Source organism: Canis lupus, chromosome 4 (assembly GCF_048164855.1).
Source record: "Canis lupus baileyi chromosome 4, mCanLup2.hap1, whole genome shotgun sequence".
NCBI classification, from domain to species: domain Eukaryota; kingdom Metazoa; phylum Chordata; class Mammalia; order Carnivora; family Canidae; genus Canis; species Canis lupus.
In genome coordinates, this window is record NC_132841.1 from 28,584,695 (window position 1) to 28,597,574 (window position 12,880).

A 12,880-nucleotide genomic window follows, 5' to 3' on the forward strand; every position below is an offset into this window, starting at 1 on the left:
TCCGTGATTTCCATTTAGATAAGCCAAACACTCCAGAAAAAGATAACAAAGGCAGCAGACTGTCTCCTGTACATTTTGTTGGAAACGTACCCTGCTTTCCCTTCAGGCGCTGGACAAATCCTCTAGTCCATTTCTTGGGTGCCATGTTGAGGGGAATGCCCGAGAGCTCGCTGTTGATATAGAGGGCACACTGCAGCTGTAGGAAGTCCCAGTCTTCCATGATCATCTGGGTCTTCGCTCCTGATATTCGATGCTAAAGTTGAGGAGAATGAAGAAAAAAAAAGAACCTGGGTCAACCTGACCTTGATGAAGAGTGTTTGCACAGATACACTCCTAAGAGGGCTTGGAAGTTCTGACCTTTTTGATAACGTCATTTAAGAAAATGATTTCTGTCAATTTCATTGTCAGATCATCTTCATTGGTGCCAGACTTCAAATCACTCACGACGGAGGGTCTGATACACAAAGGGGGCACTAAAAGTCGTGTGAGAATCAAATCAGACGGCTTTCCGGCTTCTGGGTTCATTAGAAGTAGAGGGACATCTTCGGCCGGGATCCGTTTAAATAAATTCAGTACTACTAAGGGGTTTAAGTTTTCCTATGGAGAGAAGAAAAGAAGAATGGAGAAGTGTTAACTTTCAACAGCTTTGGCAAAGGTTTACTTACCTCTCCATGCTCTCTACCCTACCCACCACTTACTTCAGAGTTAAGTATAAGCACTGACAGAAATTTCTGTTGGAAACATGCTATCATGCTATGCTAGCAGAGCCCTAAACATGTACATACCTTTTATTCCAATTAATCCAACTACTTGAAACAGTAATTCCACTTCTCCTAATTATTATTCCAAAGGGTAGGACTTCAGGAATCAACACAAAGATTCAGCTACAGGAATGTTCCCTACAGCTGTTGATAGTGAAGAGTTGTAAACAGCCTGATAGGTTGCTGGCTAGATAACATCATAGTAGATCTGCACGTGAGCAATTATTAATGTTTAAAAAATGATACTACACAAACGTACCTACGGTCGTGAAAGATGTTCATAAAATATTGGTAAATGAAAGAAGTGTGTATACAATATTATCTCATTTAGGGGAAAATGTACAGCTAAACAGAAAAGAGGAAACGTACATTTAGCAAGGTGTTAATATACTGTCTACAGGTGAATGGACTGTGTAAATTTTTAAGATTTTAAAGATTTTATTTATTTATTCATGAGAGACACAGAGAGAAAAAGGCAAAGACACAGGCAGAGAGAGAAGCAGGCTCCGTGCAGGGAGCCCGATGCAGGACTTAATCCCGGGACTCCAGGATCACAGCCTGGGTGGAAGGCAGACCCTCTATTGCTGAGTCATCTGGGTGTACCTGGACCGTATAATCTTTTCACTTCTTTGCTTACATGTAAATTTTCTGCAGTGAACAGACATTGTTTTTGTCTTTTAAAAAGATTTTAGGGCACTCTGGGTGGCTCAGCAGTTTAGTGCCGCCTTCATCCCAGGGCTGAAGGGCAGAGGGAGAAGCAGGTCTCATGTAGGGAGCCTGACGTGGGACTCAATCCCAGGATTCCAGGATCATGCCCTGGGATGAAGACGGTGCTAAACTGCTGAGCCACCCAGGCTGCCCAATAAAAAGATTTTAATATTCATTTATTTGAGAGAAAAAGAGCACGTGCATGCACGTGCACATGAGCGGGGAAGAGGCAGAGGGAGAAGCAGACTCCCTGTTGAGCAGGGAGCCAGGAGAGGGGCTCCATCCCAGGATCCTCAGATCATGACCTGAGCTGAAGGCAGACACTTGACTGAGCCACCTAGGCACCATAATATTGTCTTTGTATTAACTTTATTTTATAGAAGTGCTATACTATAACAACTTACTTATAAGAACTACACACATGATCAGAAATACTCAAAAGATAAAAAGTAAGAATGGCCAGCTTGTATCTTGGTGCTAAAAATTACATTTCTTCGGGCAGCCCCGGTGGCTCAGTGGTTTACCGCTGGCTTCAGCCCAGGGCGTGATCCTGGAGACCCAGAATCGAGTCCCCCATTGGGCTCCCTGCAGGGAGCCTGCTTCTCCCTCTGCCTGTGTGTCTGTCTCTCTCTATGTGTCTTTCAAGAATAAATAAAATCTTAGAAAACAAATTACATTTTCTTGAGATCAATGACTGTGTGACAAAAAATACATGTCACAAGCAGAACTTGCTATGCATAACTTAATGAGATAGGGAAAAAAATTAAAAAGAAATGTTTGAACAGCCACTGCCCTTAGGATACCGTCACAAGAGGTTTCTGTGGGCCTGCCCTGGAGATGGCAGTGGGGTTGGGGAGAAAGAAAGAATCCTGCTCGAAATTTTGCAGTCAGGGTCCCTGCCCACAGAATTACCTTGCTCAGCTTCCCTGCCTCCCAGCAAGGAACACCTCAGGGCCACCTGAAGCAGTCGAAGAAAATCTAAAACTAAGAGTTCTAGGGACAAGATGATGGCCAGACATTACTTCCAGCACCAAGATCAGTGTCATACAAGAATATCACTGAACTGAAGGCCATTGCAGGAGGACAGGAGGACTGACAGAGTATAGAAACCAGTTCCTGGACAGAGCTGTCACTCAAGAGTGAGGTAAATCAGCCTCCCAAAGGGCACAGGGGAGAGAGCCCTGACTTACTGGTATGTACTAGGAAACAGAAGTCAGGGACTGCTGGACAGATAGAAGGAAGGGCTGTTTGGTCCGAGGCACAATATCCAAATAGCCGAGGCTCCTCGGGGGACCATGGGCTGTCCTGGGTGGCAGAGAGCTCAGCCTGCCGCTCACTCTGTCCAGGGATGCTGTGGAAAGCATTTCTATCTGGGGGTGGGGGTGGGGCAAGACTGATGCCATTTATAGAGACACTTTTTTTTTTTTTGCTTTTTAAAAAATTTTAATATATCAAAAGGCCAGTTTTAGTGACATGCTAGTCCCATCAGAAAATAATCCCAATAACCCCTTGTCAGTAACATGCAAGTTGACCAGCCAACTCTTTATTTCTAAACCTCTGTGTAGAGACACTTTTTTAAAAGCAGGCTCCATGCCCAGCATGGAGCCCAATGCAGGGCTTGAACTCATGACCCTGAGATTAAGACCTGAGCTGATGTTTAGAGACAGACACCAAAGGGACTGAACCACCCAGGCATACCACTAAGGAGAGTCTCTTCCCTGCAGGTCCACCAACTCCTGGATTTGCATTTAAATGGGCAGCAGAGGGGCATCTGGGTGGCTCAGTGGTTGAGCGTCTACTTTGCCTCAGTTTGTGATCCCAGCGTCCTGGGATAAAGGCCCACGTTGTGCTCCTTGCATGGAGCCTGCTTCTCTTCTCCCTCTGCCTGTGTTTCTGCCTCTCTGTGTGTGTCTCATGAATAAATAAATAAATAGGGAATGGATATACACTAGTCCTCTGGAGATAGAGTCCAGAGTTTTTGTTCAGTGCCTAAAGAGATCTGTGACCCAGAAAAGGTCAAGAACCACTGCTCTAAGGTCTCCTCCAACTCAAGGATGATATGCTGCCCATAAAGGTACATGAGGTTCCATGTTCCTGGAAATTAAACGGGTAGGTAAACGTGTCAGGATGTGGACCATCCTGAGATTAATGAGCTTCAAGCCAGTATACCCACCTGCATGACACCCCTCTCCACAAAAGATAAAAGTTACTCACTGTTGCTTCGTTCACTAAGATGACTAAGGGGCCCTCTCTAAGGAAGGGCCATTCGGAATCAGGCAATAGTGAATTCCTGTTTCACCCCCTCCCTTCTTTGCAGCTGGTCTAAGAATCAGGATGAGCTGATGGTCTCTGATGATTTTGGAGGCCCTGCCACTGTTCCAAGCCTGTTTGAAAGGCCTCAAATAGGACCTCAGAAAAACGGATCTCGTTACAGACCACACTTAAGGAGAAGCCAGCAGAAATACAAGATGGAACACAGGTATTACATGAGGCACAGACAATAGACCCATGGCTGAGGAAAGGGTAAGATCAAAGGGTTGGGAGGGCGGAGGCTGCAGGAAAGAAGCTTAAGCAAGGGGGCGTCTGGTGAGGAAGGGGAGGTAGCAGAGTTGGTAAGCCAAATGGACAGATTCCCAGCATACATGTGGAGAGAAGAAACCTCATCTGTCTTTACTCTGACTGTGGTTCCTTATTTTTTTTTTTTTATAATTTTACTGTTGTAAACTAAATCATATAGTTTCACTAAAGAAATTTGTTTTTATTTATTTTTAAAGGTTATTTTTAAGTTATCTCTACACCCAACATGGGAAGTGAACTCACAAACCCAAGATCAAGAGTCCCGTGCTTTTCTAAGCCAGCCAGTGCTCCTGTCATTATTAAACCTTTTCTATTCTTTCTTTTGTTTTTAATATTTTATTTATTTGACAGAGAGAATAAGAACGGGGAGCTGCAGAGGGAGAAGGAGAAGCAGGCCCCCTGCTAAGCAAGAAGCTGAATACATGGCTCGATCCCAGGACCCTGGGATCATGACCTGAGCTAAAGGCAGATGCTTCACCGACTGAGCCACCCAGACGTCCCATCCTGTCATTATGATGATGTCAGCAGCAGTGCTAGCTACTGCAACTGGGTAATGGCGCCCTAAGCACTTGCTCTGCACCAGGCACTTTATCTGGAATTCATCTCTTAATCCTTACAATAGCCTTAAAGCAGATACTCTTGTAATTCCTGTTGATAGTTGAGGAAACTCACGACCAGGTTGGGTCACGTGTCTAAAGTCCTAGAATAAGTGGCAGAGCTGGGCTCCAATCTCTGATGGGACCACAAAATCAAAGCTTTTCACTACCTTGAACCACCCCTAGGGTGTAAATCTGGGTAGGGTGGTATGGGCTACACAGGGAAGTAGTGGCAGTGGGGGAATGCCTAGGATGCTCCAGACTCATGACTCTTAAACAGGAGGGGGTTACCTCCAGAGACGAGGCATTTAGGAGACTTATCCCAAACAAGATGCCTCCCAGGCCATATGGGAGTATTGTGCTATTGTGGACAGGGTGTGGACAGACAGTGGATGCTGGTCCTGGGCAGAGAGCTGGCAGGGAGTAGTGGTGGTGGGGTGTCATGGAGGCTGATCAGGAGCAGCAGAGTGCATGCAAGGGGCTAGCAAGTAAGGCCGCCCCTCGGAGAACCTGGGCACCCCTCAAGCTCACAACTGCGGCTGCTCCCCAGGCTTATTTATTTATTTATTATTTATGATAGTCACAGAGAGAGAGAGAGAGAGGCAGAGACATAGGCAGAGGAAGAAGCAGGCTCCATGCACTGGGAGCCCGACGTGGGATTCGATCCTGGATCTCCAGGATCGCGCCCTGGGCCAAAGGCAGGCGCTAAACCCGCTGCGCCACCCAGGGTTCCCCCCTTTTTTTTTTTTTTAATTTATTTATTATTTATGATAGTCACAGAGAGAGAGAGAGAGAGAGAGAGAGAGAGAGGCAGAGACACAGGCAGAGGAAGAAGCAATGCTCCCCAGGCTTCTGACAGCTTTCTGCACAGCCACCAGCCTGGAAAGTGGCCTTCTCATGGCTGTACAAGGGCAAGATCATCTTCCCCAGCCCACACTTTCACTTCCTCTGCAGGAGCTTCGCCCTACTTGCCCTGAAGACATTTCTGCTTGAATCAGTCACAGACACCTCTCTTCCCATTTCCAGGATCACTCCCATTTTCACATCTGTGCAGGCACTTGCTCACCCACTGCTGACTACTTCTCCTCCCACCTATCTACCTGGTGGTTGATCGTCAACTCCTATTCTTTCCTTTTTGAAGATTTATTGGGGGGGTGGGGTGGAGATGGATCACAAATGGGGGTAAGAGCAGAGGGAGAAGCAGACTCCCTACTGAGCAGGGAGCCTGATGTGGGACTCAATCCCAGGAGGCTGGGATCATGAGCTGAGCTGAAGAGAGACGCTTAACCAACTGAGCCACCCAGGTGCCTAACTCCTGTCCATTCTTACTGCACACAGGGACTCTGGTCTCTGGCTCCTTTTTTTTTTTTTTTTTTTAATTTTTTTTTTAATTTTTATTTATTTATGATAGTCACACCACAGAGAGAGAGAGAGAGGCAGAGACACAGGCAGAGGGAGAAGCAGGCTCCATGCACCGGGAGCCCGACGTGGGACTCGATCCCGGATCTCCAGGATCGCGCCCTGGGCCAAAGGCAGGCACTGAACCGCTGCGCCACCCAGGGATCCCTGGTCTCTGGCTCCTTTATCACCTCCCAGGCTCAGCGTTTTCCTTGTAACTCTGCCTCCACCCTCCCTGCATTGAGGCAGAATTCACATATAGTAAATTCTGTAAATCCTAGAGAGACTGACGCATTTTTACACATACACAATAGTATTCAGATCAAAATATGGAATATCTTCATCTCTTCCTACAAGGACCCGGGTACTTCTTTTTAGTCTGGACCAAGCTCTCACCCCAGGGGTAACTGCTCTCCTGACATCTATCACCACAGATCACCTGGACTGTTCTTGGACTTGATTTACATGGAATTGTAAGCTACATATCCTCCTGTATAGAGTTCCTTGTTCTCAGCAGAATTTTGACATGTGACCAGGTTGTGTGTGTCAAGAGTTTACTTCTTTCACTGCAGGACAGTATTCCAACATGTGAATCTATGACAATTTGTTTATTCTCCTGTTGACAGGCATCTAGGCTGTTTCTAATTGTGGCTTTTCGTCATAAAGTTGTGACAAACGCTCTTGTACAAATGCACTCATTTCCCCTGGGTATATACTGAAGAGCAACACTGCTACATCACATGGTGAGTGTGGATGTCGTTATAAGAAATCATCAAATTGCTGTTCAGAGTGGTGATAACTTTTCACACTGCCACTGTCAACGTATGAGTGCCAGCTGCTTCCCATCCTTGCCAGCACATGGTCTTCAGTTTTTTTTAGATTTTAATTTTGCTAGGTGTGCACGTGTATAGTTTTAACTAGCATTTTCCTGATGACTAATAACATCGAGCAGTTTTTTATTAGCTGTTTGAATATATCCTTTTGTGACGTGCTAACTGAAGTTTTGCTCCCACTGTTTAAAATCAGGTTGTGGGGGCAGCCCTGGTGGCTCAATGGTTTAGCACCGCCTTCAGCCCAGGGCGTGATCTTGGAGACCCATGATCAAGTCCCACATCAGGCTCCCTGCATGGAGCCTGCTTCTCCCTCTGCCTGTGTCTCTGCCTCTCTCTCTTTCTGTGTCTCTCATGAATAAATAAAATTTTAAAAAATAAAAATAAAATCAGGTTATATTCTTCACACGGATTTTTAAGGACTGTTTCTTATATTCTGGATACGAGATTCCTTTGTCAGATCCAGACTCTGGATCCACTGTCAGATCCAGTCCAAGTAGTGACTGCTTTCTCCCAGCCCATGGCCTATCTTTTCACTCTGGTAATGGGGTCTCTAGAAGAGCAGCCAGGCGATTCCAGGATTTTGTCATCTATTCACCATGAACTTTCCTGCTCAAAGCCTTCCCTGGCTTTGCTCTGGGGAGTGCAGGACACGCTCTACAGTGACCTCTCAGTTGTCTTGTGTCCAGCTCTCCAGTTGCCTTGGCTAGAGTCCTCTCTGTCATCTGAGGCAAGGCGGTCTCAAGTGCTCCTGAGAACTAACTAGGAAGCAATCCATGTGGTGAGCTTGGACAGTGACTGTCCCTAACAGCAGTCGCCGAAGGCAGGGTGCTTTTATTTGCACTCCCTGGTCTTTCAGAGCCTCAGCTTTAGAAACAGTCTAGACACTGCTGCCTAGACATGCTGAGATCCCTGCCCTTGACTCGTAAACCCTGCTCATGTTAAAGACTAGATCACACCACACCTTTCTTCAGTCTTCCCTAAGTCCAAAGTGCCATCTTCCTCCTGATTTCCCAGTGAACTGTCTCTGCCCCTTGTGTGATGGTCAACACCCTGTCCTAGGATATCAGTTATGTTTTCACAGACCTATTGTCTTGCAGGTCCTGATGCTCCCCACAGCTGATTTGTCACTGTGGGAATTAAATACTAATAAAAATTGGAACAACGTAGAGAAGAATACCTCACAAAATTCTACTTATGTCTGTGCCAAGTAAAGAAATGGGAGTCACCTACAATTTCTAAGATCTCAGTACCCAAGTGAGAAACGGCATCTCTCAGCTTATGCTCGACACAGCCAGTCTCTTACGATAAAACTAAACACATTACCCACACAATTAAAAATGCATTAGTTACAAGGCCAGTCTATGTTAAACACTGCGTAACATAAGCACTGGTCCTGAAGTATCCCTAGAAATCTAACTTAAGTGAATTTCTCATTTTGAAAGATGTGTCTATGAGAGAGAGGAAAGGGTGAGAATGGGTGTGGGTGAAATCAGGGGGAGGCAGGCATGTGCTCTCAGGCTCACCTGTGCTCTTCCCAGCAGTGGTTCTACTTCTTTGTTATGCTCGATGGCTGTTTCAAAAGACTGAAGAAAATTCGATACGATAGGATCCACCACTTTTTTGTTGGTCTTGTATTTCTCGTGAATTATCTTTAGCAATCCACATTTCTTTACGGTACCTGTGAGGAGGGAATTTATTTACCAAGGTTGGACTATTGAGGTACTTGGTCAGGCTGGCCTGAGGTTGCAGTCCTGATAATGAGGTCACTGAAAATGCATTTGCTAACAGGACATGTTGCTAGGCTCTAAAGCCTAGTTTGCAAGAAAAAAACCTGACTTCCCAACACTACATAACAACTCATAAGCTAAATGGACCAGAGCGAATGGAAACGGCTTTCACTAAGCCTTTCACGTCTTCTGCTCACCATTAAAAGCGCCACAGTAATGGCAGATGTTCTTCTTTCGGCATTTATCAGAGATTTTCTTCTTTAGTCCACGTTTCTGGAGGTAGGTCAGGCCGGGCCTCTTCAGATAATCCAGAAACTGCTTCTTCTCCTCCTGGGACAGCATGATGTGGCAGCAGGTTTTACAGATCATCTTTTAAAAATTAAAACAGATAAAAGGATGAGAGAAAGAAAGAAAAAAAAAAGTCACCCCTACTTCTTGCCCAGGACACTGAAACTGAGTCACATGCCCAAAGATGCATGGACATGTTCACCAGAATGCTAGCTGCAGTCATAGCTGCCTGGTAGGATTTTGCTGATTTTTTAACTCTGTGCTGTTTTGTCCTGCTTGATTTATGGTTATTTCTCACAATGCTTATCTATCACCCATTCAAGGAAAATTAAAGAACAAACAATCCTGATGCAATTGAATTTACTGCAAGATGCAATATTCCATATGTAAGTAACATAAAAATTCTCCCTAGGTTTATCTCCAACCACTCACAATTGCTAAGCTCACCCCAATGTCCCTGACTAGTAATTCCTAAGTTTACGCCTTAGCACAAATATGTCTGTGCCCACCTGTAAGATGCCGATAACTGCTCTGAAGTAGCCCACGTGGAAGCATGGCAACTCCAAGTCGATATACCCGTAGTGGCCCAGACAGTCAGCCAAGTTCTTCCCACAGGTTTCACAAGGACGGTCCTTCTCACTTGTACCCTTTGGATAAAAGCACACCCAATTATTAATGGAGACCACTGGACAGGGAAGTGGGACCAGGTGACTCTGAGTCAGAATCACCTGGGAAGATGCAGAGTCTTCACATCCAACTGACCAAGGCTGGAGTCTCTGAGATGTGCTGGGGAAATCAGGGAGATTGAAAGAAGCTCTTGCTTCTTCCAATCTGACAAGTCACTGGTTTCATCAGTAAGTCAAAACACATGGAACTGGGAAGGGGTGGGGGTCTTACCATCCTATGGTCAAGCACACCGTACAGCAAGGGAGCATGGTTGTTGTCCTGGCTGTACAGGTTCTTACTCACAACCTGGATGTGGGCCTGCTGGCGCATCTCTTCAGGTGACTTCATTCCAAAACAGATGTGGCTTCTGGAATAAAAAGAAATAGGGTAGTTGGGGCGCCTGACTGGCTCAGTCCTAGAGCATGTGATTCTTGATCTCAGGGTTGGGAGTTCAAACCCTACGCTGGGCGTAGAGCTTACTTAATTAAAAACAACAAAAACCAGGGAAACAGTTACATCAAAACCACTTACCAAAAATAGAGATTACGCAGTGACCCACCATAACCAACCTTACTCTTCCAACTGTCTACATGCTCTGCTCCCCTATCACTAATGTTCAAATCTCTCCCATTTTTCCTTGGGATATTTAACATCCCTTCATCCTGCTGAAGTCATTTTCATTTTTACTATCAAATGAATGGTGTTCACCAAGGTCACCAATTCGACAAAATTGGTGCTTGTGGCTAAATTCGATAAAAATGTTCTCATTTCACCTCTCTGCAGTGCTATATGTTAACTCCCCCTTCCTTCTTATCTTGAAATATTTTCTTATAGCCTTAGTGACACCACAGACTCTTGGAGTGCCCCCACTCCGTGCCAGCTCTTCCCTCTTACATCTTCTTTTGTGGTGGTTTCTTCTACACCATCCCTTAAATATTCTGATCTCTCCTCACCTAGGGATGCAACCTTCAGGCCCTTCTGTTTGTCCTACACATCCCTCCTGAGTGACTGTATCGCTCAGGTACACATTAATGTCCATCTGTAGGCCAGCTACTGCTACTCAGAGGGAGACCGTAGAGACACCTGTTCTGCACAGCTGTACAGGCATCTCAAACTTGACACATCTAAAACAGAATCCAGCACTTTCTTCCTCAGATCTCTTCTTTCAGTCATTTGACCAACAAATTGGGGATTCACCATGTGCCAGGTACCATTCCGAGGGGCTGAGGATACAGATTAGGTGAGATAGACACGGGTCACTGCCAACATGGAGCTCACAGTTCTGGACTTATCGTCAAGATTGACAGTAAGCAGGTTCATACAGAAACATAAACAGATGTGGAGAATGAAAACGATGTGAAGTGGTGGAGAGTCTGAGGAAACTACATTGTGGGGTCAGAAAGCCCTTCTGTAAAACCGACATGGGAGCTGAATTCTGAGTAAGAGGGAGACAGCTATAAGACGGGAGGGAGGGGCGCCTGCGTGGCTCAGTTGGTTGAGTGTTTGCCTTTGGCTCAGGTCAAGATCCCAGAGTTCTAGGATGGAGCCCCGTGTCAGTGGGGAGTCTGCTTCTCCCTCTGCCCCTCCCCCCACTCGTGCTTTCTTTCTGTCCGAAATAAAATCTTAAAAAAAACAACAGGAGAGAGATGTGGTATTTATAGAATCATTAGGGCAAGGGTCCCAGAGGCAGCACAAGCTTGGCATTCAAAACCCAAACAAACCAAGCCAACAGGACCGAGTGTAGAAAACTATGGTACAAGGTGCAATCAGTGCAGTGTATGGGGGCCAGGTCATGCTGGGCTTCAAAACGCGGGTAGAGAATTTACATGCATGCTGGTGCAACGGAAAGGGGCTGGAAGGGTTTAAACTGAAGTGTCAGAAATCTGTTTTGCACCTTCATGGGTCTCTTAGGCTGCTTTGTGAGAATAGATTCCATCTGAACATGGGTGGGGTTTGGGGTGCACATGAGGGGCCAGGGTGAATGTGGAGAGACTGCTTGCAAGGACTTCTCCTAGTAAGACACTTGTTCCCCACGAATAGCAACCATCCAAGCAAGAAATCCTGTGTGTCACTCTCATCCCCACCACTGCTGTCAATGTTACATCCTAAATCCCTCTAAAATCCATCTCTCCGGGCAGCGGGCGGGGGTCAGCGGTTTGGCGCCTGCCTTCAGCCCAGGGTGCGACCCCAGGGCCGCGGGACCGAGTCCCATGTCGGGCTCCCTGCATGGAGCCTGCTTCTCCCTCTGCCTGGGTCTCTGTCTCTCTCTCTCTCTGTGTCTCTCATGAGTAAGTAAATAAAATCTTAAAAAAATAAAATAGAATCCATGTCTCCAACGACTCTACCACCCTCGTGCAGGACATCATCATGCCCCGCCCAGACCCCTGCAGTAGGGCTCAAGGTCTCCCTCTTACTCTGTTCCCCAAGAATCAACAGATCTCCCAGAAAGAGAACTCTTTTATCAAGATCTTCCCCAGCCTGGGCAGCCCGGGGGGCTCAGCGGCTTAGCGCCCGCCTTCGGCCCAGGGCGTGGTCCTGGGGTCCTGGGGTCGAGTCCCGCGTCGGGCTGCCTGCACGGAGCCTGCTTCTCCCTCTGCCTGTGTCTTTCTCTCTCTCATAAATAAATAAAATCTTAAAGAAAAAGAAAAGATATTCCCCCACTTGGGACGCTTCAGCCGGTCCCGGAGCAGAGCTCCGGGCGTCCTGGTCCTTCCCCTGCGGGTCGGCATTCCTCTGCTTCGAGTCCTGCGGGTTCGGCGCCCTCCGCGCCGCCGCACGAGCCCCCGCACGAGCCCCTGCTCCCCGCCGTCCCGCGCCTGCCTGCGCCGGCCCGTCCGCCTCCGCCTCCGCCTCCGCCTCCCGCCCGACCGCCAGGACGCGACGCCCCCTCCGAGGCGTCGGCTGCGAGAAGGGTGGGTCGCTTCCTCCCCGTGGAGACTCCTCGGTCCCGAGGCTGCTCCCGACACCAGGAACAGCTTCCCGCGGGCCATGCTCTCAGGGCGGCGGGGGCGCCTCCGCGCCCCACTCCCTCCGCGCCGCGGCCCGGGTCGCCGAGAGGTCCCCGCGCGGGCTGCGGAGGCCTCGCCGCCCGCCCCGCTCCACCTGCGCCCCATCGCGGCCCCCTCGGCGCCCCCCCTTCTCCGCCCTTTGGCCGTTCTTGCTGCTCCTCACATTTTCTTGGCCACGTCCGTCTCTCGGAACTGTTCCTTCACCATGGTGACGGCAGCGGGGCCCCCTCCCCGGGACGCGGGAGCCGGGCCGCAGAGACGCCGCCCCCGCGCCGCCCGGAGGAGCTCGCACCGCGGAGGCCCCGCGTCGGCCGCCGT

General features: G+C 47.9%; 1 protein-coding gene across 2 annotated transcripts in view; it reads right to left on the reverse strand.

The window, feature by feature from the left end:
• The window catches only part of POLR3A (RNA polymerase III subunit A), a 50,523-nt gene extending 37,643 nt beyond the window's left edge, over positions 1–12,880 (reverse strand). For both annotated transcript variants that reach the window (XM_072823756.1, XM_072823755.1), the window contains exons 1-7: positions 12,726–12,880; positions 9,786–9,921; positions 9,398–9,535; positions 8,798–8,969; positions 8,397–8,551; positions 358–597; positions 91–253 (exon numbers count right to left, since the gene is read on the reverse strand). In XM_072823756.1, coding sequence (XP_072679857.1) covers positions 91–253; positions 358–597; positions 8,397–8,551; positions 8,798–8,969; positions 9,398–9,535; positions 9,786–9,921; positions 12,726–12,769 — 1,048 coding nt within the window. In that variant the 5' untranslated portion in view covers positions 12,770–12,880. The remainder of the gene's footprint in view (positions 1–90; positions 254–357; positions 598–8,396; positions 8,552–8,797; positions 8,970–9,397; positions 9,536–9,785; positions 9,922–12,725) is intronic.